The sequence below is a fragment of the Daphnia pulex genome, chromosome 7 (genome assembly GCF_021134715.1).
Source record: "Daphnia pulex isolate KAP4 chromosome 7, ASM2113471v1".
Classification (NCBI taxonomy): Eukaryota; Metazoa; Arthropoda; class Branchiopoda; order Diplostraca; family Daphniidae; genus Daphnia; species Daphnia pulex.
In genome coordinates, this window is record NC_060023.1 from 9,400,227 (window position 1) to 9,424,714 (window position 24,488).

The 24,488-nt window shown below is 44.5% G+C and overlaps 1 protein-coding gene across 8 annotated transcripts; it reads right to left on the reverse strand.

Moving 5' to 3' along the window:
* Positions 1-143: 143 nt before the first annotated feature.
* Positions 144-24,195, reverse strand: LOC124198072 (zinc finger protein ush-like). Of its 8 annotated transcripts, XM_046593727.1 has the most exons (10): positions 24,082-24,195; positions 23,587-23,688; positions 22,655-22,854; positions 21,540-21,672; positions 5,660-6,172; positions 4,308-4,406; positions 4,004-4,236; positions 2,757-3,899; positions 2,243-2,687; positions 144-2,172 (listed from the first exon to the last, which is right to left on the reverse strand). In XM_046593727.1, the coding sequence occupies exons 4-10, from the start codon at positions 21,577-21,579 to the stop codon at positions 929-931; spliced, it is 3,717 nt and encodes a 1,238-aa protein (XP_046449683.1). In that variant the 5' UTR covers positions 21,580-21,672; positions 22,655-22,854; positions 23,587-23,688; positions 24,082-24,195; the 3' UTR covers positions 144-928. The 8 variants fall into 8 exon arrangements, with proteins under 8 accessions (XP_046449683.1, XP_046449680.1, XP_046449678.1 ...); XM_046593724.1 differs by having other exon boundaries at positions 144-2,169; positions 2,243-3,899; XM_046593722.1 differs by having other exon boundaries at positions 2,243-3,899.
* Between the last annotated feature and the right edge of the window lie 293 nt (positions 24,196-24,488).

Sequence of the window (24,488 nt, forward strand, 5' to 3'; positions counted from 1 at the left end):
GTGACAATCGTTAACTAAAGTTTCAAGTCGAAAACCATCCGCACTGGATAGAAAAAAACGCCGTTCGTTACTCATGAAACATGAAAAAAAAGGAGTCGAATTGCGCGAAATTATTGCGTGAAATCTGTCAGTCGCATGACAAGTAGAATATTAACGACTTTGTATTGACACTAACAAAAAAAAAACAGACACACACACACACTCACGTACGCAGACAGTCACGCACAACTGAGCATAATTGATTCACCAATAAACTGAGTTATAGATCTGTGTTGAGAAGAAGAGGGAGAGTGGAGATGATCTACATCGAAGATTCCCTATTACATAGTTATTCCACATTTGATACAACACTCGGTCACTCCGCTTCCTCTGCATCAAACAAAATGAACTTGGGGAACCAAACGAAACACAAAAGAGAAAGACATCAAAGTGTTTTGTGAAAACAAACATCAAGTCGTAGATATGTAGATCACTCCTACCAGCCCTATTATACGCTGAAAGGAATAATGATTTCAAGTTTTTCTTCTTCATAAATTAGAATATTTCAAGACGATAATTCGACATGAGGGGGGGGGGGATATAATAAAAAGTCGAGAAATGTCCACAACAGAATTGACAGATAATTATACGTTATGAAAGATGATGAAATTGCACATGACGTCCCTTTTTTCCTTAAATTTTTTTTTGTGAGTGTGTTAAATCTGACTCGAAATAAAAGCACAACGAGACACCGTTAAACAGATATGATTCAGTTGATATCGATTTGGATTATTCGAATATTTCAAAAAGAAGAATTTTGGAAAGTTGCAAGAAATCGAAGAGAATGAAGAAATGAAACAGTGAGCCAAAAACTGATTTGAAGAAGAAGTGACATTGAATTGATATTGAATTTCGAAGAGTAAGGTGGGGGATGGGGGGGGGGGGGGAATTAAGTGGGTGTGGCCTCTGAGTGGTGGTTGGGGGCCGGTGGAGGGCTGGCTGAGTTTCCGGCCTCCAATTCTTCATCCTCGTCGTCCATGTCGTCCATATTTTCATCCCTGTCATGGTCCCGGTCCTCCTGATCCTCTAACGGGGCTTGACTAGAGCAGTAGTACTTTTTGTGAGCCAGAAACGTGTTCATGTAAGTGAACGTGATATTGCACGACTTGCAGTGCTTCCGAAATGGATCAGTTCCGGTGGCGGCGCCTGCAGTTCCCGAATGAAAATCGGATGTCAAATTGTTCAGAGGAGGGGAGTGACCTTCGCCGGAATGGGACGAATTGGAACCGCCAGTCGAGGATTGGTGCATCATCATGACGTCATCCGGATCGATCTTCACTTGGATGGCTTCGTCCGGCGATCCGGTCGACATCATCCGACTGTTGGGCAGCGACGACGGTGTGCTGGTCAGGGCCGGCCTCGGCGGAGGGGAGTGATCCGTCATGGTTTTCGTCCGGTTGCCGGCCATGTTGGGATCGGAGAACGGAGTTTTGGCCATGGCCGCTGGATTGTTGTTGACGGCCTGTTGGAGAAAGTTGGAACTGACGACGGCCACTTCGCTGATTTCCCGACCGTGGACCAACTTGGAGTGGCGGATGACGTTGCCTCGATAGCTGGAACTGTAACAGCAAAGATCGCAAAGGAAGAGCTTGTCGGATCGGCATCCAGCTCCAGTTGTTGGACCCGGGGAATGATTCGCGATCCGCTGCGCCAACTGGAGAAATTGCAGACCGGCCAGAGACGATCCGCCGAGCTCTCGTCTGTCTCTCGAGTTTCCGACGGAAGCATCCGCACTTTGCGGATGGGCCGCCGAGAGAACTTTGGCGCAGACTTCCGGCGGGATGCCCAACGACTTGAAAATCTGGTCGACATCCGGCGGCGAGTTGGGCATCCCACCGGCAGCCGGATTGAATTCGCCAACCGCTCCGGTCCCACCCATAATGCAGGAAATGTAATTATCCTCGCACAAATCCGCGTTACGGCGATCGAAATGGATGCGGACGTGGGTGCGCATTCCGCGCAAAGTGTTGCCGCGGTAGCCGCAGACGGAGCACCGGAACGCTCGCACGTTCGAATGCGTCTCCATGTGCTTCTGTGCGGATGCCGCCGTGGGGCTGACGACATCGCAGCACGGACATTTCCACCCTTGCGGCTGGATGGGTCCCGATCCGCCTGCAGTTGGACTTGCACCTGCTTCGTCATCAAATGAACCACTTAAGATTATTACGAAAAAATGACGAATGGTGTAACCGATTTATGATACCATTATTGCTGGGAGACGGACCGGAAGCGTTGGGTGAAGCGGTCAGCGATTCCTGGTTGGCTTTCCTCGCATCCGCAGCATTTTTAAGTGCTGGATCGACCTCTCTTTTGAGACAATAGTAATTACGATGGGCCTGTAGAACGACGGCGGATTCGAATTCGATTCCGCACAAGGGACAAGCATGCTTATTGGCCCGTTGAATCACTGGATCGCGATGGATCACAGGAGCTGCTGCCGCCGCCGCCGCCGCTGTTTCTTCTGCTTGATTTCCGTTGACCTGTTCGGCAGCGGCCGGGGCCGGGGGCAATTCTTTATTGCCCGGCTGGCCAGACTGCGTCTGGTGTCGGGCGGCGCAATAGTATTGCTTGTGGACCAGGTAGCTTTCCATCCGCCGGAAGCTGATGTTGCACTCTTCGCAAGGGATGGCGCTGCTGGGTCGCTGCGCCTGGTGGATCAAATCCGTTTTATTAGACGAAGGTACAACAGGGGCGGTGGGCGGGGCTTTGAAACTTGCTTGCAAAACGGCGTTCTCCAGCATGGCCAGCCACTGGGCCGGATTGGACGTCATGTCGTGGCCGGAAGGGACTCCCAGGCACATGCCCAGCGCTTCCAGTTCGGCAAATACTTTGGGTGGAAGGAACGGCAGGGCCGGGTTCTGTGGCTGCTGCGACGCATTGGCGTCGGGGCTGGATTGGTTGACGTGGGCCAACTCCTCCCTGATGCGGATGCCGCCAGTGGCGCTGGAAGTCGATTCCTTGCTAGAGGCTTCCGTCGTGGCGGCTGGCTCCGACTCGCTGGCTTTGGAACTCAGATCCAGCGCCATTTCGGGTGGAATGGTCGAATTCGAATTGGCCGCTGCGGGAGGCTCAGCCGGAGGAGGAGCGGATGGGACTGGAGTGACCGAAATAGCTGGTATAACCGGGGCCGGCGCTGCTGAAACAGTTGCTGGAGTAGTTGGGGCAGTTGAAGCGGCCGGAGTGACGACCACGGATGACACGGTGGATCTAGGATCTTCCGGCGAGTCGGCCCGGAACTGGATATCGCCGTGAGGTGAGACAATCACTGAATGAGGTGGCATGGGCTGATCGGCCGTCAGTATGCGGGCAGACTGGAGTATGCAGAGCGGAATAACGATCGGCGGATGAGTTGGCAGCATCAAAATGGTCATGGGACTCCCGCCGGCATTCTGAACTCGTCCGGCTGCCTCTGCCGACGGAAGGGTCTTCTCCAAAACTGGAACGGGCGATCCGGCCGACAGGGACGATTTCCTCGACTGGCAATAGTGCTGCTTGTGGACTTGGTACGTCTTGAACGAGGAGAATTGGATCTTGCAATCGGCACAGAAGCGATCCGCGCCGGAATCGGCGCCCGCCCGATTGGCTCCTGGCTCGTCTTGAAATTTGTTGACCATCCGGAATTCTGGCGAAGAACCGGCCGTGGGTCTGTCGGAGGACAAGGAGCGTGTCGGTTCCAAATGGACGGCCGGAAGCGGAGGAGGTGGAGGAGAGACCGGATGAGTGGCCAGCAGCGGCAAACCCACATGAACCCTCATGTGCCGGTTGAGGCTGACTCGCTTATCGGCGCTGAACGAGCAGTACGGGCAGGCGTAGTAGCGTCCACTCCGTCGAATCTTTGGTGCGGATGGACGATCGTTCAACTGCGATAGAAACACAAAAGTCAATTCAATTCACCGATTTTATCAAAAATGAAATTGTATATTGTATTCATCAATCTCGGGTTCATTTTCTTATAATGCTGTACCAGTTCGTCCATTTGCTCGGGAGTTTGACTCCGGCCGTTGCTCAAAGGAACGTTGGCCATCATTTCCGTCTGCGTCGGAAGTCCCGGAAGCGGAGATTCGTTGGTGACAGGCGCTGAGGCTACCGCCGTCGTCACTTGAGGCCGTTTCGAGCAATAATAAGTCGCGTGGGCGCCCAGCGTCGAGGCCGAACTGAAGCAAATGCCGCAAGACGGACACATGTGATTTAATCCAGCTTGAAAAAAAAATAAAATAAAATTCATCGATTAATGCCAATCAAAAAGAAAAAGTCTTTGGTTGTTATACCTGATGATTTACTGCTGGCCGGCGGAGTTGGAGACAATCGACTCGGAATCGGCGGTGGCGGCGGCGGAGGAGGTGCCACAGGCAAATTCATCAGAGAACCTTCATCACAAGAAAGAGAAACAAAGTCAATTTTTTTGTTGTGTTCCAAATTAATGAGTTGTCAATTATTTGTTGTCCTCCACACAAGTCGACGGAATCCAGTTTAAAGATACGGTGGGGGGGGGGGAGAGAAAAATTTGCATAAAACGAATATATATAAGTTTTTATCTGTTGGAAAAGAAAAAAAAAGTAGTTGGGAAAGGATCAAGAAGAGCTTTGAAATCATCATGCCAGCGATTGAGATTTGATGTTTCCAAGCGATAACAATTGAAAACGAGTCGGAGGGCAGCAGTCATCCTCCCTCCTTCTCTTCTATCTCTTCTCCTCCTCCTCCTCCTTCTAAACTGGAACTGGTATAGAATACATTATGCAGCTGCTGGGTCGATGCGATAATACGCAGCTGATGGCTGATTGGCCGCTGATGCGTTCAGTGTGTCGCGGTGCCGTGTTCAGTTTCCATTAGCTGGCGCAATCAAGATGTAGATAAATCTGTATAGCTCCAGCTCCAGCTAGCTCTCTCTCTCCACTGGTATTATATATATATATATTCCAGCAGGATAGTGTGGAGCATAGATCTATAAGGCTGGAGGGGAGGACGGGTGGGCTAGGGAGGGGGGGATTTAGACCGGCCTCCCTCTCTTTCTCTCTCTCGGGAGCGGCGGCCTTGAATGGAGAGATGCTGATATGGACGTCGCCAAAAAACTAACAGAAGAAACTGGAAGAAGAAGTAGAAGAAGGTTCGCGCTCGGCGACCAGTTATCATCATCATCCAAGCAAATACTGTAATGTTCAGTCGCCGGAAGGAATTGGATTTTAGCCTGGGTAATCATAATCACGCAGGCACGGGAGGAGGAGGGTCTCTAAACTATACATTCGCCATATTATATGTCTATCGACAGAACGACCCTATCCCCCGACCGACCGATTCATATCTCGCAAGCCAAATGGAAAATGTTACAAGATTTTATAGAGCTGCTGATTAATCAAAGTCCCGTACACACACACACACGCATACACAATATTTCGGTCGAAATGCATCCGGTCGGCCTTGGATGATGGACGTGAAACCATATCTTCTCTTCCCTAGCTTATTTATCCCGAAAAAATTCGTTTCGCGCTTAATCGACAATTGTTTATCGTTACATTATTTCCTCTCCCTCCTCTCTCTCTCGGCGGATATCCAATGTTTGATAATCAAATTTCAAAATGAAAAATGAAAATACAAAAATAAAAAAGGAGCTGGTGATTCTTACCGTTGGGTAAACTTTGGCGCAAAAGGGCAAAGTACTGGAGGCTGTGGAGCAGATCGGCGCTGAGCAACGGATGTTGAGTCGGTAAAGACGGCGGATGAGGTGGTTGTACGGCTGCCGCTGCTGCTGCTGCTGTTGCCGGTGGTGACGGCCTGGATGCGCTCGGAATGATAATCAACTCGTCCGGTTCGAGTTCGCGGCGCCGTTTGACGGCAATCGTCTGCAGAGGCGGAGGCGTCGGTCCCATTTTTGGACCAGCGGCCGGCAACTTGTGGGCCGATTGATCCGCTTCTTCCGACGCTCGCGAAGACGTCCGCACCCGAGCCGACGGAAGCGGTGGCTGCTGCTGCTGCGGAGGTGGCGGAGGTGGAGGCGTCGCGGCGGCGCTGGAACTGGTCGTCGTCAAACTCACTCCGTCCTCCTCCAGTTCTTCCTCCTCTTCCATCGACAGGGCCGACGACTTGGTGTCGCCGCCGTTCAGACTCTCGTCGTCCATTCCAGGTAACTCGTCGTCTCCTGGAAATCAAAAAAGAAACACAAAAATAAATACAAATTCCGCCAATGAAATCAAACGAATCGCGGGAAATTCTTCCACATTCAAAAGAACCGCCTGGTGGTAAATTCACGACCATCGGGAATTGATGAAGCGTCGTGCGTGAATATTTCAAATGACTTGCGACATTAAAAAAATAAAATAAAAATTCTGTGAGGTAGCGCGTGCGCGTTATGGATCATCCGTCATTTCCGGATGAATCCACCTCGAGAATGCGCTAGGCGCGTGCGGGAGTAGTCTACCACCCCCCTTAAAAAAAAGATACGTGCACACTTGTCTTCTCCTCTTCCCGTTTTCTACTTGGATTCGTCTGACTGAATAAAAATGAGAAGACATTTTTGGAGAAAAACAACAAAAATGTGGGCAAGAAGAAAACAATGTCGTTCATCAAAGGAGGAAGGGGGGGCCAACGAAATTGATCCGAACGGAATGCGGATGGATGATGATGTTTTATCGCGATCAAAACCAAAGTTCTTCTTCTTCTTCTTCTTTTTTATCGCCACGGGCGCCTAACCGCGGGCCCACCTATCAGACACGCATGCTCATTTATTTATAATTTATAGCTCAGCGATGCATCAGCCGAGATAACTGCCGTATAGACGCCTCCTCCTCCTTTCTTTTGCGCGCTGGATGGCGATTTATTTCGCGCGCGCGTTCCTATTCTTTTTCTTTCGTTTTTTGGGCTCGCATCCAACCAAATAAAAATCGAGATGCGGCCAAGAGATGGATGGCACCCAGATAGGATCGTCTACTATACGGTATACACTAAAGGGAAACAAAAAATAAATAAAATTTTCTTGGTAACAATTTGAGAAGCTCAAAAAGAAAGTGATCCAATTACTACTACAACTGAACTACTACCCCGGGTAGGTAAAATGTTTTAAAGTTAAAAACAAGTTCTACTCTGTTAGAGAGAGAGAGAGAAAATGTAGCGTGACATTTTGTCCACTTGGGATCAATGACTTGGCCCCCCCCCCCGTCTGTCGCTTTACATCAAAGATCAAAAGACGAACTTTTTTTTAGTCTGTGACAAGAGAACGAACCCCAAAAATCTTTTTTAGAAGCGTGATAAAAAGAATAAGGCAGCGGCCCTTCATCGCCACCCCTAGCGCGCCGGTTTTTCTTTATTATTTTCCGCCTTCATCAATTTTTTGTTTTGTTTTTTGTTTTGTTGTCGGCGCTCTTTTTTATTGAGACGGTGAATGCGCAGCGCGTACATAATTGTATCGGCCAATCGATCGGGAGGATCTAACCGTAAGACATTGGCGTGTGACAAACGCGGGAATATAGGGAAAAAAAAGGGGGGGCCAGAAAATCAAGAGAAAAGACGAGAGGAAAGATAGTTGATGTGACGTCAAGCGCAAAAGATCTGGCGCGCGCTTTTTGAACTCGATCAGACGGAACCATCTTCTTCTTCTTTTTATTCTCTCAAATTGTTCAGTTCTTTTCCCTCAATCTGGCATACCGCCCTTCGTCATCGAAAAAAGATTATCGTGTCGCCTTGTTGCCCAGGGATTGAAAGGTGGGAATGTCAATCCCGAAACATCGGCGGAATGAATTTCTTTTTTGGCTCCCCACTTTTTCTTTTTGATTTGTTTTTCTCTCTCTGCCATTGTGAGAAAAATAAATAAATAAATAAAGAAAAAAAGAATCTAGACGAGAGTCTCTCGTGATAAGGAAATGACACCGAGGGAGAGAGAGAGAGAGAGAGTGCCCGCATTTCTCATCCATCGATCGGATAAAGTCTGAAAGCTTCTTCTTATTTTTCGAAAAAATCATTCGGCTATATATATATAAGATTACGATTCAAATCACTTTGCCGCCCTTTTTTTTTCTTCCCAATCTCGACAGAATGTTTATGTGTACCGCCACGGCGGCGTCGTCGTGTTTCAACGGGAAACCAAAAAAATATTTGTTATTACAAAACACACACACACACAAGAGAGAGAGAGAGAGAGACGGAGCTGCTGGGTCATATATGTTGATTAGCATCTCAGACACATTTTGAAGATGACATCATCTCCATAAAATCCCCTAGAGGCTCAGACGCATAAGCCAGAGACAACCCAAAAAAAAACAAGCCAAGAGAGAGAGATTTCGAGTTGATTACGAAATGATAGACATTCGGCATATTTTCTGCGCGCACTAAATCATAACAGATTTTTTAAAAAGTCTAAGATCTTGATAATCTTTTTTTCACTTTTTAGTAATTTTTTTGGCCAAGATGGGAAATGGGAAAAGGATGGCGGAGATAAGAGTGGAGAGAGAGGGAGGCAACGGCTGGCAAGCTCCTCCTTATCTTTGATGACGATCGATCGATAAGCAAGTCCCCAGTCGCCAACTCATCAAGATAAGAAAGAAAAGTGAGAGAGAGAGAGAGAACTTTTTTTAAAAAGAAGAAGAAGAAAGTATTGGGGGGGGGGATACTAAGAAGGGATAAAAGCTCGCAGAGAGACTGGGGGGAGAAAGATGATGGAGAGATAAAACAAGGGCACGCCGGGAAAAACGTATACAACGGGACCCGAGAAAAGAAGAAGAAGAAGATAATGAGGAATCGATTGCCAGTCCTCGTGTCTCTTTCACGACTTTTTTTATTTCTTCGTGAAAAACACAAAACAAAAAGCTAAGGCGCTGCTGCTTTATCTCTCTTCACTTGGGCCAACCCCCAAAAAACCACACTGTATACCATCTTTGAAATTAAGATTGAGCGATAGAATAAAACTTGACGACATTTTCGGCACTCACCGGTAGAAAAAGAATGAAACCAATGTCAATTCACTCAACCATCACAAGAGCACAGTCTCACAGCACAGCAGCATGGCTTCCAAACAAAACGAAAAATAGAGTCTAGCTGAGCTTCTTCTTTGATGTGTGTGTTTTAAAAGGGTGGAGCGACTCTTTTCAGTTCCTCCTACCGAACCGGGAAAATCAAAATTTTTCTATTTTCTTTTATTTTTTTAACTTTTTTTTTTTGCTTCCTCACTCGCCGGAGGTCGGTCCAACACTGACACTGGGGTCCCCACCGCCAGAAAACTCTTTGGGCATTGGCATGTTATTGGTGTTGTGTGTAGTAGTAGTGAGTTGTAGTAGTAGTAGTAGTAAGGGTGGGAGGATAGGGGAGGAGGAGGAACTTACCACCCACTACTTCTTCTTCTTCTTTCCTTTTGAAATGTTTTTTTCTTTTTCTTTTTCTTTTTGATCGGCGGTGGTAGCGATGGGACCCCTACTAGTTCGTTTCTCACCTCGTCGCTAGGAGGAGGAGGAGCTTACAACAACATTCAATTCAAATCTCAAAAAAAAATGAATACACCAATTTTTCGATCGTGTTTTTTTCTTTCTTGTTCCAGCCCAAATTTTCTAGAGAACAAAATAAGATTATTGGGTGATCCATTTTGTGCCGAGCGCTGGCAGCTCTTCTCTCACGCCCGATATTATTATTATTTTTCATTTCATTTTCAAAGGGAAGGGGAGTAATGGACGTATAGGATTCGAGATTGTAAGTTGCGATTAGAGAATCTAGAGTCGAGAGATAACACTGCGCAGTCAGCCACATCGCATCCCATCCAACAAAAAAAGAAAAAAAAATCAAAATCAAAAATTTGTTGAAAAATAAAAAAATCCAAAATCTCCCAAAAAAAGAAATATTAGAAGAGAGAAAGAGAGAGAGCATTGGGTTTGTGTGCGCAGGATGTGAGAGAGAGATAGCCGGCCATGAAAAAAAAAAGCCGAGATAAGAACCATATCAAACGTTTCCTATCTCTCTTCTCTCTCTCTCTGCGAGTTTCTGTAAGGAAAAGGGAGAAATGTCTGAAAGATGTTTGAATGATAAACACAGACAAGATGTAAACCGAAAATGTGGGTTAGATGATGCAAGTAGTATTGCCTTGATTATCAAGGGCCCCCTTCATACACTGCACCCACCCAAAATTGAAAATCAACTCTTACGAGAGAGTGTGTGTGTGTACATTACACGTATAGAGTTTCGATTAGAATGGCGGAGCGGATAAGGAGCAGCGCTAAAGCATCAACAAAAGCCCCAGCGCTATAGCTCTACAGTATATAGAGTGTGTGTGTGTCGTGTCGTGTGTGTGTGTGTTTGGATGGCGTCTGCGAGAATGAGATAACCGTTTTGCGGCTGCCGGGGGATGAAGAAGAAGAAGAAGAAGAGGAGGAGAAATCAATCCGCTTCTCTTGCATGGATAGGAGAGCGTGTTTGATATGCCTCCATGATGCGCGCCAGGTCTTGCAAGAAAGGCGATAAGGAAAGAAAAGAAAATCACGACGGCCAAAGTTTGGAATTTTTTCGGGAGGGAGGGAAATAAATGAACACCCGACTCACGAAAATTCATCATTTTAGCGTTTGGGTTGAATTCGAATTATTTGATGACTGTGGAGGTTATTAATCTGCGGTAGATTATATAATAATAGATGAACAATCGGTTGGGGTTTGGTGGTTACCCCCAAGGTGTAACTAACGACACCTAACGATCATTAAACAAACTGTTATCATTTCGGAAAAAATGGCGTCGATCGAAATCGAATCTTTAATTTAAAAAATAAAAGCGGAGAATTTCGAGAAGCCCAAAACAAAATCCGAGGAAACAAAATAAAATGGGGAAACTACTGAATGCGATATCACAAGTAGATTTGAAAAAAAAATGTTGACATTAAACAACCCAAACGCAAAGATATGCGGGTCCGGAAGGAGAAGTAGACGACCACAGGCCCCGCAAAGATTAAAAACGAATGAAATAAATAAGAAAGATAACGAATAAGAAATTATTAAGAAATTAAAATCACATGTGTTCTTGCGTCATTTTTCGGAAGAAAAAAAAATCAAATCAAAATCAATCCGCCATGTACTATCGGGCGGAATGATATCCCCCCCCCCTTCAAGTTTGTTGAACCCACCGGCATTTTTTTCGATTTGTCGGTTACAATTTCGTCTATTTTTTTTCCAGAGTAGTTTTTCTTCTCGTGTTGTCTTATCTTAATAATATGAAAATATGCATTTAGAAATCTCTTCAGACGTATGGCCTTTTAAGGACGAATTTAATGAAAAGAAAAAGAAAAATATTTTCGGGATATCCAAACTCTGAGAGGAATAAACAAAAAAGAGATTACAGTCGGACTCGATTCAAATCATAAAGAGATGTAAAAATCCAACATATAACCAACCAACAAACAAAAAACAAAAAGGCAACGACGACGACGACCAGCGACAAGAGAAGCTGGATAAGACAGACTAAAAAAGAAGAAGAAGAAGAAAAACAACTACTACTACTACTAATAATATGCATCAAAAGATACACACACACACACGCAGAATAAGGAGATGGCCGTTGTTGTCATGCACACACATACTGGCTGGACGGGATCTTGTCGGTTCTTATCTATCTCCAGAGTGACTTTTTGTGTGTGTGTGTGGATGTACACTGGAGGAGAAGAAGGTGGTGGTGGAGGACGACGTTGGGTTGGGTTGGGTGGGTGGCGTTTTTTGGGAACGGAATGGCAAGAAGAGATAAGGCACTGGGAAGTCGTCGAAAATGATACGGCTCCGAATTGCGCGACCTCGTTCTCCCGAAAAGAAAGAAAGAAACGGAGATAAGGCGCATACATAAAAGTCAATCATTTTTCTCTCTCTCTCTCTCTCTCTCTCTCGGCGCTGGGTCCTGGGCTGGCCTGTTGTATATATATCCCCTGGGCGTTCGATTAGGAGAGACATTGATTTTTATATATATATATATTCATTCAAAATCTCCATCAAAAGATGGGAGAGGGGGGAAAGACCAACGGCAGAAGCGACACACACAAAAGGAGATTGTGAACTTTGTTCGTCATCCAACTCTCGATACAAGTTCTTTTTTTCATTTTTACCCTGGCCAAAAAATCAAAAAAACTTGTTCGACAGCTTTTTTTTTCGATGTTGAAAAGAAAATCTTTAGGCATCGCACACGGTGTTGTGTAATCACAGCCCGACCTACACACACACGACTGGATGCCACCCCCCTTTTTCCATAGATCATCCGCGTAATATTCTGATGATATCCAACAGCACACTCCAGCGGCGCCCAATCTTTGTGCACACGGCAGAGTCAGACCCATTTTCTATCCTTATCAAAATAAAAACGGCCAAAGGTTAAAATAAAAATCCTTTGCATCTCTTATCGTGTCTAAATTTCATTCATTCAAATCAAAAAGTATAAAACTCGGGTTACGTTTTAAAAAACACACCCGAAACTTTTCCTCTTTCTCTCACTAAAAAAACTGGTCAAAATGAAAAAAGTTTGTTATCGGTCGGTAGTCAGCGGGCGCTGGTGCGGTGTGTAATAAGTCTCGTCGTAATAAACCAATTTATTTCCGCTTTATTATTACGTGTTTGTTTGCGTCGCTTACTCTACTCGGCACAATATCCATAACTCAGAGCTAGCTGAGCTAGCTGTTTTAGACTGATGGATATTATTATACAGCTCAGAAGAAAAACGAGAGCTAGAGAGAGTAAACGGGGCGGGTTGAGTGAGTGGGATCGTCTTATCAGTCTGAAACCAAACAGGCCAGGCCGAACAGAAATAAGAAAAAAAGATATTCCCCCCTTTTATTTTATTTTATTTTTCAATAGAAAGTGTGTATAAATAAAGAGCACGCTGGGTGGTGGGTATATTATATAGTACGGAGGCCTGTTCGGTATCTGCCGGGTAGCAGCCGGGGAAGCTGCGATTACGAATGACTGTATATAGTGTATATGTACGCGTTGGCGGGAGTTAAAAGGGGGGCACATCAGAGAGTGTGAGATATGTACACACACATACAATGCTTTAAGCTAGACACTCTCAAACAGTTTTTGGGGGGAAGGAAGAGAGGGAGGTGGGTGCTGGGTGCCAGGCCGTTCAATTTATTCGGCGACGTTTTGTACCGCTATCACGTTCTGGGCCGCACACGTCGTCTCCTCACCCCTTTTGCCTCTGTCCCTCCTCTGCCGAAGAACAAAACGCTTTCTGTGTTTGTGTTTGATGATCAAGTCATGAGTCGAGCCAGTCATCGGCCTATCCACGCCCAAACGAGCACACACAGCCGAGCAGAGCAGAGCAGAGCCCCAGCAGACAGCCCCAGCCCATCACGGAGGAGGAACTATGGCGACTCTCTCGAATGGGGCCTGGCATACTGTTGATATCAAAACTTTTGCGGACGCCACAGCGAGCTCTAGCCCCGCTTGGACTATTGCGGTCGTTATTATTTCATCCGGTGCTCCGGCGCTCCGGCGGAGAGGTCGAATTATTATCGTCATGTGTCAGAGACAGACGTATATACATACACAGCCAGTCTACTACCCAGTAGTAGTAGTAGAGAGAAATGATTGAAATCAATTCAAATGAGGCTTCAAGTAGACCAATGAGAAAGCCGCAAAACATTCTGAAATTGAGCGATACGCCAGACGGACGGACGCACAGAGACTTGATTCATCCTCTTGCAATTGTACGTAACATCAAAGTGGGAGAGAGAGAGAAGGAGAGAGACTGTGAGGAGGGGGGACGAATCATTCAAAAGGTCCGGCGATAGAAATGCGACGCCACCTGGTGCGGGGCGTCGGTGGGTAGAAATAATAAAAATTTAAAAATTTAAATGTGGAAATTCGTTTTTTTTTTTTTTTTCTTTGGCCGGCCAGCCGCCCAGTCTCCCATGTCAGAGTGACTGACGGGCTGACTTTAAACTCTTGGTGCAATATGTACACAAGTTGTGGAGTTTCCGTCCGAGAGAGTCTCAACATAACAAGAGATGGACATTGTCACGGCTCCGTTTCCATTACGAGCGCCCGGTTTTCAGTGGGTGGGAGGTACGGAGGGGAGCAGCCAATCCCCCCCTCCCTCTACTATAGGAGAGAAGGTGTAGGCCTTTGAGTTGTGCCGGAGATTCATTGAACTTTGAGGACCGCTGAGAAGGAGAGAGTCGCCGATTCGACGACTATATATAATCAATACGTGTGTGCAATCGCCATTTTGGGGGGGGAACTTGCGAGCAAGGCAAAAGGCAAGGGGGGTGGGAGACCCCAAAAGGAAGGGTGGGGAGGTTCAAAGAACCAAAAAATGACAGCTCGAAAAAATAAGAAAAATCGTGAAAAATGCAATGTCCTTTTTTTTTTCAAATGGTTCATTTAAGCAGAACAGTTCTCCCTATCCCCCCCCTTTTCCTCCCTATTATATACACGAGAGTCGTGAGAGTTCGTCCAGGGTGGGGTGGAATGGTTGATTAAGTAGTGATGGTGGGAAGAGAGAGAGCACAGAGAGGAGGGGGGGGGGTCGTCATGGCAACGCTTTGGGTACATATCTCTCGCCCAGAGAGAGAGAACAGTTTTGAGTAGTAATACACAGCGTGAGGGATTAAAGATGTGCAAACGCTTTTGGTTTTTAAAAATAAGAGAGTCTCCCAACCAACATGTTGATGTTGTTTATCGAACACGCGAGAAATGACAAACGACATTTTCCATCGGCAGCTCACGATTGCGCGGAATTTTGAGAAAAGTCGGAAACGGACATGGTCCGACAGCTGTTGAATTTGATCGACAGATGAGCGTTCAAATTTGTTATTCCTTCCCGCCACATCTGAAAGAAATTTTGAAATTTTTTTGCAACGAAAGAAGAACCCCCCCCCCCCCCCAGACCCACCCACTTGATAGGGAAACGGGAGAGAATGAGGGAGATGTATTGATCGACGCCAGTTAGCGAAAGGACCGACACAGGGAGAGAGAGAGATGGTAAGAGAGAGACAGAGAGAGAGAGAATTCAATTGCAATTGTGCAAGTGCCCGTCCCTTTTCTCTAGCTCTGCCATTGGATAGAGACGGGAGCAACTTGCGCCAAATCTCCCCCCCCCCCCCGAAAACTGGCCTTTAACTATTCCTACTCCACCCCTGTTGTGTGTATATTTTATAATCATAATTCCCTACTCTGCAATCCTCCCCAACGGAAGGAAATTCAAGGGGGTTAGCGCGCCCATCTTTTCATTTAAAAAAAAAAAACGAAAAAACTGGTTATTACGCGCATCAAAAGTCGTGGGGGTGTGTAACAAGAACGGTGGGTTGGTGGGGGGGTTTGGATCAAAAAAATCCCCCCCTTCTTTACTATATACTGCTGGCCGGAGAGTGATAAGAAAAAAAAAAGGCCGGGAGTATATATATGTAGCTGCCATCATCATCATCGTTTCTGGCTGTTTGGGTTGGCCCGGCACAGTGAGAGAGAGAGAGTTTATCGATAACATTTATCGCTCTCTTCTTCTTCTTCTGCTCCTGTTCCTCCTCCTCTTCTCGTCTGTGTGTGTGTGTGTATACGGCGTGAATGCAATTCCCGCCCGACTCTCTCTATATGTGTGTGTTGCTTATCGCTGATCGCCAGACGCAACCGCTCCCGCACAAACACCGCCCGACTTTTTTTTTCTTTTTTTCTTTTTTCCTCTTTCCCACCGCGATATGTCAGACGAGAAAATTTTTCTGTTTGAAATCTGTCAAATTTTGATATTATTCCGGTCGGTAGTCGGTACGAAGGAACAAATAAAAATGTCCGCCTTTTTCCTGATTGGTCCGATTAGCGAAAACAATCGAGCTCCAGACAACGACCAATAGCCAGCCAGGATCATTGTTCCAAGACTCCTGCATAATCAAATGAATATCGTCGCTCTTGTCATCATCAACTTTGATGATTTCATTCCCCCCTCTTCTAGAAAAAAACAAGAACGTACATACTTAAACTCTCGCATGTTACACGGGATACATATCATTTACAAGGAGGAGCGGGGGGATGGGTGGATGGATGGATGGCCGAAAACAATAGCGATCCTGGAAATGGATATAGGTCGTCTACAAAACTGGACCGGCGCGCTCCTTGGCCGTTACAAAAGAGAGAGGGACACATTTTTCCTTTTTCTTCTTTGTTGTACGACACATCGAGATGGATCCTGAAAACTGATGGAAAACAACAGATCCTCCTCCTGCCATCATCGCGTCTACAATTTTTTCCCCCCTCCCCAACACTTGAGCACGGCCGGAGTGATAGAGGCCGGCTCTTTCTCTCTACTAGCTCCTATTGTTTCTCATTTTCTCATTGTGAACGCGTAGCGCAAATAATACAAAATCAAAATCAAATAAAAAGAAGAAGGCAAAAGACAAAACAATCCTGGCCCGTCCAATCGGGAGCGTCTCATCATCAATGCACGGCGCGTGTGTGTGTATACAACATGTCTGTGTGGTCCTCCCTCATCCATTGGTCGGAGATCACGACCCCCCGATATGCTAATGATACGATGGAGAAATAAGAGAATAAAAAAAAAAGGTTTTTCGGAACAAAAAATACGCGAGGGGGGGTCCTCTACGGCCATAAGGAGCGAGAAATGTGTTGTTAAGGATCTCTCCAATTTCATTTAAATAAAAATAAAAATAAAACCCTATTGTTTTGGCGCGAGCCACATGTGTATGCAAACAGGATCTCTATGTCGAAGTTATAGGGATCGTGATATAAAAATATTATGACCCCCCCACCCCTCGGTGTGGGTGGCCTGGGTAATAATAATACCCCCCCGCCATCCGCACGCACTCGAGACGGCAGCCCAAAACTTATCCGGCTGATCATCATCAAACATCCCGCATGTTTTCATTGCATTTCAATCCGACCAGAGCGATGCAAGAAAACAACAATACAGCCGTTAAATAAAAAAACACGCAATGAAAAATGTCGGGTTTCAAAAATGGGCGCGCAATTTAAAATCGAATTCTCAACCGAGCTGGAGAGAATATTTTTCATTGTCGAATTGGCTGTTTGGAAACCAATAAAAAGTAAAACAACAACAAAAATTCGAATCCAATTCCGCGCGGAACAAATAAAACAATCGGCCGCGGCCAGAAGCAGCGCTGGCGAGTATAGACGCGGGAATCACGATTCACGCTGGTTGCCGCATACCGTCACGTTCTTTTTCCTATGTACGGCAGGCAGGCACACACACACACCCGAAGAAGAAGAGGAAGAACACGCCGTTGTGTTTCAGTTAATCTACACAGACACACACACACACACACGCCGAATAAGCGCGAGCGCGAGTATAAAGGACAGGCCATCGAGAAGCAAGCAAGAGACGAGCTCGAGAGAGATTAGATCTGAGCTCAGCAGCAGCAGCAGCAGCTCCGACATAATCTTTTCGCTCTCTCTCTACCAACCAACCACCCAGAGAAAAAATATATACACACAAACACGGAAAGGACATTTGGATCGAGAGCGGGGCGCCGGGTATTATAATTTCTATTTTATTTTTTCGTTTCTAGGAGAGAGAGATTGTTGCTTCTGTTGCTGGGCTGCTGCTGCTGCTCCTCTTTTTCTATATCTATCTCTGGTCGAAGGATGGAGCGACGCCATCTATTTCCACCCTGCGATTCTTATTTGATTGGAAGATGGAACTCACTCGGGATTTGTCTACGTCATTTTTCCCCATCCAACGGAGGAGCAAGAGAGAGATAACCAACTCTCTTTCGTCTGCTCAACAACTGACAAGGAGGAAAGCTTTAGGAGAAATCAAAAAAACCTTCTTTCTTTCTTTCTTTCTTTCGTTTTTTTCTCTTTCGTAAGAGTCAAATCTCTTGTTCATCTCCTCCAGCTCTTTTCCTTCGTCTGTTATTCGTCTGTTATTCGTTTATCAGCTCTTTCCATCAGTATCGCAGTTCGAGAGAGAGAGAGGAGACGGCGGGAGTCTCAGTGTGTGTGTGTGTGCCCACCCAGTCCTTCTTCTTCTTGAAGATAAAAAAAAAATTTTAAATAATTTTTTCCTTTCCAAAAATAAAAGAAAGAAAATAAAGGGAGGCATCGTTATTAATATGCCGAGCAGGTACGAGCCGAGCGATCGCTTGTAATGTGATTTCTTTTCTTTTGGTTATTTTTTCGTTGTTTCAAAACGATTCGATTGTTATTAGCTACCGGAGATATTTATAGCGTTCGAAAAACAAGAGACAAGACACTTTTTGAGGCCCGCCCGCATATATGTATGTGTACAAAAAGATAAAAGCTTTGTAATTTATTTCTCTTCCAAGGTTTTGTTTTCTTTCTTTAAAAAAAAAAGTCGCTGGTGTCGATAGATCATCAGGGCTGATCCAAGGCTCTTTTCTACATTTTATTCAAATGAAATAAAACTAAAAAAAAAGTGTCAATGCCATAAATGAATGAAAGAAAACAAAAAAAAAAGAAAAGAAATGTCAGGGCGGCATGTGCCGACAAGAGTCGGTCATATTTGCAGTCGTAAAAGCTCCAAATGAAATGGAATGTGGACGTGTAATTCTCCTCATCAAACGACACATCAGTCCGGTCGGCTAGCGCGCGCGACTTTTAAAAAAAGAAAATGTTTGAGCTGCTGGTAGCTGCTGCTGCTGCTGTATATATATCTATCTCCATAATATCCATGTAGTAGTAGTCGTACCGTAGTCTTATAGGAAAGAAAAAATAAAGGTTTTGCCCTATGTGTGTTGCTGTCGGATTGATCGAGAGATATGCAAAAGAAGGAGAGAACCTTTTTTCTTTTTTTTCTTTTTCCTGTTTGATGATGCTTATCTGCGCATTCACTTCTTCTTCTTCTCTGGATGATTTCTATTTCTTTTTTTCTTCTTCTTCTTCTATATACGCTATCGCCTCTCTCTCTCTTTTTTTGGGTTGAGCAGGTTAATCAAAAGCCATATCAGAAGGGCTATACAGCGGGAGCTGAGAGATGGCGCCATCCCGTCCCGAAAGCTCCTGCTTTTTCTTCTTCTTACAGAATGGCTGGGCAAACACAAACAAAAACCCCTCCCGACGGAAAGAAACAAAAATCTATTTTTTGGGTTGTTGGTGTTTTGTAGGGACCGCCTTCTTTTTTTTACTTCTTCTTCTTCTCGACCAACTCGCATTATTATTTCCGTCAAACACGCTGATGGATCTCAGTTTTTTGAAGACCGATCAAAAGTCATGGAATCGAAGAAAATAATAAAAAATAATAAATAAAAAGTAGTTGTATAGAGATTATCGGGAGGAGGATGACTGTTAAACCAGTTTCCCATTTCAGGATTTTTTTTTGTTGTTGTCTCTACACTTATTCCAGGATTTTCGTTCAAATCTAGAATCAAGATGGACCAGCAGCAGCAGCAGCAGCAGCGCTCCTGTACGACGATATGCCAAGAGTGAAACTGGTCATTGTCGTCGGCATCGACGTTAACTATACAAAATCAACTTGTTTTCCTCGAAAATGATCTCCTCGGATAGCTACTGCCCTTTCAAGTTTTACTTCTTTTTTTTTGTAGTTAGTTCGGGATTATTCAGTAGACGATCAAGAAAAAAATAAATAATAAAAAGTTGTGCAGAAAAGTGAAAAATGGGCGCGGTCAACTTTATCGAATCATAATGGATTTTTCCTCTGGTGCTGGCCCGGCGGGGCTGACGGACAGCTCAAGAGTCGGTTTACGTAGTCAACGCGACAGAGAGAACCCTCCTCTCCCTCCCACCGAACGGCGATCAAATATGAATCCATCCCGACTTTGATCTATTAAAACTTTAGATAATGCAGTAGAGGCGGAGGAGGAGGGCAAACATACACACAACGCAAGAGGAGGGAAGACAATGGAACGTTGCAGAGTGACAGGCCCACTCTCTTCCGAGCCCCCACAAAAAAATCAAAATCAAAAATCAAATTGAAAAAATCAAAGTCCCTATACACACACACATAGTGGAGAAGGGAGAGCTGGAAGCGTTTAGGAATTATTGAAAAGGGCGCCATGCCGTGCGTTTGGGGGAAACCAGTGACGTTGTAAGAGGAGGGGGGAGGCCGAGCGGATGCATCCGCTTTTTGCTTGGACTGGCCGATCGATTCGAATTGTCCCTCCCGCTCGCTGGGTCTTTAGTATCTAAATATAAACATCAAACGCGCTATAGACATACATAAACATTTTCCAACTGCGGACAAACAGCCACCACCCCCGTAGTAGTATATGTACCACCCTCTTTCATCGACGTCGGGCGGATATAAGAGATGACAAACAGGTGCATCCCATCGTGTGTGTGTATGTAGACAGCGCGGTAAATTTGTTAAAAAACTTTGATCGTTTGAATTCTTTTTTTCCTTCCTCGAATTAAATCCATTAAAATTTCTTTTCCTTTTTCCTCTTTTCTCGGCTTTATTATCTCGCGGAATTTTCGCTTTAGCGAAAAGGTAAGAAAAGAAAGAAAAAAGGAAAATCGGGTCGCGGTCATTCCCGGAGTGGTAATACAAGTCAAAGCTGCTGCCTCGCAATCAATAGAACCCCAATCAAAATAGAAAGAATAGAAGAAGAAGATAAAAATAAGAAGAGAAACCTTGTTTTCTTTTTTTCTCAGGTAGTAGCCATTTTTAAAACGGGACTATAAATAGACAAACGGCGACTACCGAAATAGACCAAATTAGCGGGTAAGAAAAAGAGAGAGAGAAATATAAATAAATATATCGCGGTAAGACTAGGAGGAGAGAATAGGGGGGCGAGTAGTAGTAGTAAGGTGGGGGAGAGAGATAGGAAGAAGAAGCCCGGACCCACCGTCCAAATCGACAGTCTACGTTTTGATTGGTGGCAAGCGATAAGGGGCTCGTTGTTTTGTGTGGTAGTTAGTGGTGGGGCTTTTTGGAGCGCCATCCATCAGTGCCAGTTGCTTTTTTCTATTTCTCTTTCTTTCTTTTATTTATTCAAAATAGAAATAAATACGCGGTGGTGGTGGTGGGGGGAAAATAGACTATAAGAAGACAAATCAAAATGAAGCGTATCAATTGAACACACACTGAGAGAAAGAGAGAGAGCTAAAACTAATAAGCCGGTACACTCTAGAGATGGCGTAATTTTGTCCACTATACAACCTTTTTGCGCCCGTTTCAACAGTTTGGCCATTTATAGACGGGGGGGAAAACGGTGGTGGTGGTGGTGGTCAACGATCGGCGATCTCATTTCTTTATTGGGAAACATCATCAGCGTCTCGTACACGTTCGCAATTGCCGAGTCGAAAATAATTCAATAAATCCAAAAGACCCGAAAATAAATAAAAAGGGAACGCCCCAATCGGAATTTCACGTCCGACATTTTCTCTATGCAAATTTGTTTGTTTTTACTTGACCGTTTCTTCGATTGTGGCAGGTTTAAAAATAGCCGGGCCAAATAAAAATCGCATCGCAATGTAAACAATATATCGCGGGGTCATCCGCTTCGATAGAAAAGAAAAATTGGCCAATCATTTTTCAACAAATGATTTTTTTTGGCAGGACCAATTTTTTGATTTTCTTCAATAAAAATAAGAAAATTGAAATTGTCAAGACTTACTTTTCACCGGTTTCGGATTGCTCTGCTTCCTCCGTGACATAATAGTCTCTTGGTGCTGAGTTTCCTCCGCTGGATGAGTCGGTTGATGGGCGATTCCAACACGACCAATTTTTAAAAAAGTTTTCCGCACCAACTACAAAAATTGTTTCGTTCAAATGAAAATTGATTTTCCTGTCCAATTCGCAACAGTTATGAACTTAAAAAAAGGAGGTTTCTGTACTGGGCCGTCCCTTGTGTTCAAACAAAACAAAACAAACAGGAGAGAGGGATAGAGAATGATCGAGAGAGAGAGACTTTTTCGAGATGTGTATAAGAGGCGTGGCTGCTGCTGGTGGAAAGCACGTCCTCTCGCCACCGCACGCGAGCGACTACTGGTCTCTCGGCCAGCCACCGGAGGCGGCAGTGCCGTCAGGGCCGCCGACTACACTTCCAGTTCACATAGTTTTTGCGCTCCAAAGGAGAGCCAAGCGCAGCAGCATTTCAGAGGGGAGGAGTGAGAGTATCATTGCCCAACATTTTCTAAAGAAATCAACGAAATGCCTGTTTGTTTTTTCTACTTCTTTTTCGTTCAGAGCTTTGCCCGCGGCTCGCTGCTACTACTACAATGAATGTTTCTTTCCTGATGACGATCTACTTTTTTGTTTTTAACTTTTTATTTTTTATTTTCTTTCGGGGGGGTTTTCTGTTTGTCGTCTCCACCCGTTGGAACCTTAAAAATGACTCGGATCAAACGCCACCAACTGCTGTTTTTATACTTGTCAAATTGTGTTTTGTTTGAAAAAATTAAGAACGCACGCAAACCTCGTTAACGACAAAATCATTGGCTCCTGGGGTTCTCCTGCCCGATTTTATCGAGTTGATCAGTCTCAGTTTTTCAAGGGTTTTAAAAAGAAACATTTTTCGAATATCTAAAATAAAAAAGGGGTCTACCCACAGGTGTGTCTGCAATCTGAATTAATTCGATCGTCTGATTGGACTCTCTCCCTCTTTTTTAGTTCCCCCCCCCCTCTGACGTAACAACAGTTTGTTATGAATGCGACGTAGGGGAAGAGAAGGCATGGAGATGATTCGTGTTCGTGAAAACAAAAATAATAATATAAAAAAAAGATAGGTACGTTGAGCAGTGTGCCATCTAACGGCGGGACGATGAATAAATCAGCGAATCCGGTTGGCGATCAATAAACGGCCGAGGGGCGGTGAGGAGACGGAAGGAGAAGAAAAATGAAAAGAATTCCAGTGCGTGTTCCTTCCGGCCGCTTCCAGTGACGCCAGAGTGACACGTGGCGCTCTTTCGGCCGCCCCTTTTTCTTCTTTCCTATTTATCAGAGAGAGAAAGAGACGAGATATAGAAAAAAAAAAGGCAACACACAATCAAAACCTCCATCTCGTGTGTATACACACACACAGACACACACAATACCCTATCTGGAGGTCACACCAAAATAAAGATCTCGGGAAAAGAGAAAAAGTAAACACAAAACAAAACCGAGAGAGAGAGATTCATGCGAGACGCGTATAATCGTAATAGATCAAAGATTTCAAGTCACGATTGCTGTTGCACACAGTTCCAGCTTTTTTTCTTCTTCCTCTTGTGTCGTTATGTACGTACAGATAAAATCTGAATAACAAAAGGATGTGTTTGAATTCTCTTGTGTGATCCTAATCACAGCCAACTTAGACTCCCTTCTATGGAGGCTTCGACGTAATGTATATATTTTCCACACACACACACGCACAAGCAAAAGCAAAGCAAAAAGGAGAGCCAGATGATGACGTAACCGGGTGCAAGTAAACCTTCACATTCTCATAACAAGGTGTGTGATATGCCAGTGATAATGTGATTAATCATAAATTGCCTCTAATGAAACATCTACAGTAGATAGTATTATTGTTAATTAATAAACACTAAATTTTAATACTACAATATGAACAGGTTCATTTTAAACATTTTGATTTGGTGTGACGCTATTAGATTTTCCACCAGCCACAATGAAATTCAATAGATACTATAATTAACTGGCTAGAGGAAAAGAAGCATCTTAATTACCATTCTGATCATGATTCAACCTGAAGCCTATATTCCAGGTAGTAGGCCAATGTCAGCAGCTCGGTTCATTTTTCTTCGGAACTATGTTTCACATCAGTTAACCTGTCAAGAAAATTAGACGTCAACATCATCACTAGAAAGCATAAATTGAAAACTTGTTTCTCATCCGACACTAAGGAATTCCAACTTGTTACACCAGTTTAAATCTAGCAACTCCCAAAGATATTTTCTGACAGGTGTAGCTTCCATATTTAGCCAAGAGATTTACAAAGATTGTTGTTCTAATGGTGACTTGACTGGCCCTGAAAGACCACGAGATCGTATCGAATCAGGTAAGAAAGAAAAAAAATACCATAAAACATGTTTAAGTGACGAAGCAATCACGATTTGGCCAATATAACGGTTTGAATAGGAACAAAATTTTAATTTTTTTTTTTTACTATCGAGGGCATCAAGATATTTCAATGAGCACAGTGTTTAATAGCAGTTACTAACCAGTAAACAGCAAACGAAAAGATTTTTTGTCGCTTTTCAATCGATGTTTTTATTTTTGAATGGCCAAAGATCGGGCTATCTCTCCGTGATCCAGAAAATGTCACCCACGGATCCACCTACCGACACAAAAACGCATTAGCTATTTCCCGCCAACATGTGCTGCGGACTAGTGCTGAATTTGAAGACTTTTGGAAATGATATTGCGTAGGATTTTTGAAAAAGAAAACCTTTAAATGAATTTAACAGCATATTTATTTGAGATTTAAATGAGATTTGTATTGAATGAAAAACACAAGCCGACAACACTTTAATTCGACACTAATTCAACGTAACTTACCGATGGTGGCGATATTTCGAAATCATCAAGGACAGGTTGTTATTATTATTTCCATGATAGTTGTTGAGCT

Excerpts from the sequence above, each read along its gene's own strand:
- LOC124198072 (XM_046593722.1), bottom strand. The coding sequence starts at position 21,579 with ATGTCACGGAGGAAGCAGAGCAATCCGAAACCGGTGAAAA. Across the intron at positions 6,173-21,539 it reads CAATCCGAAACCGGTGAAAA|GAGACGACGAGTTACCTGGA; the intron begins GTAAGTCTTGAC and ends TTTGATTTCCAG. Across the intron at positions 3,900-4,003 it reads CCGAGCAAATGGACGAACTG|TTGAACGATCGTCCATCCGC; the intron begins GTACAGCATTAT and ends TTTCTATCGCAG.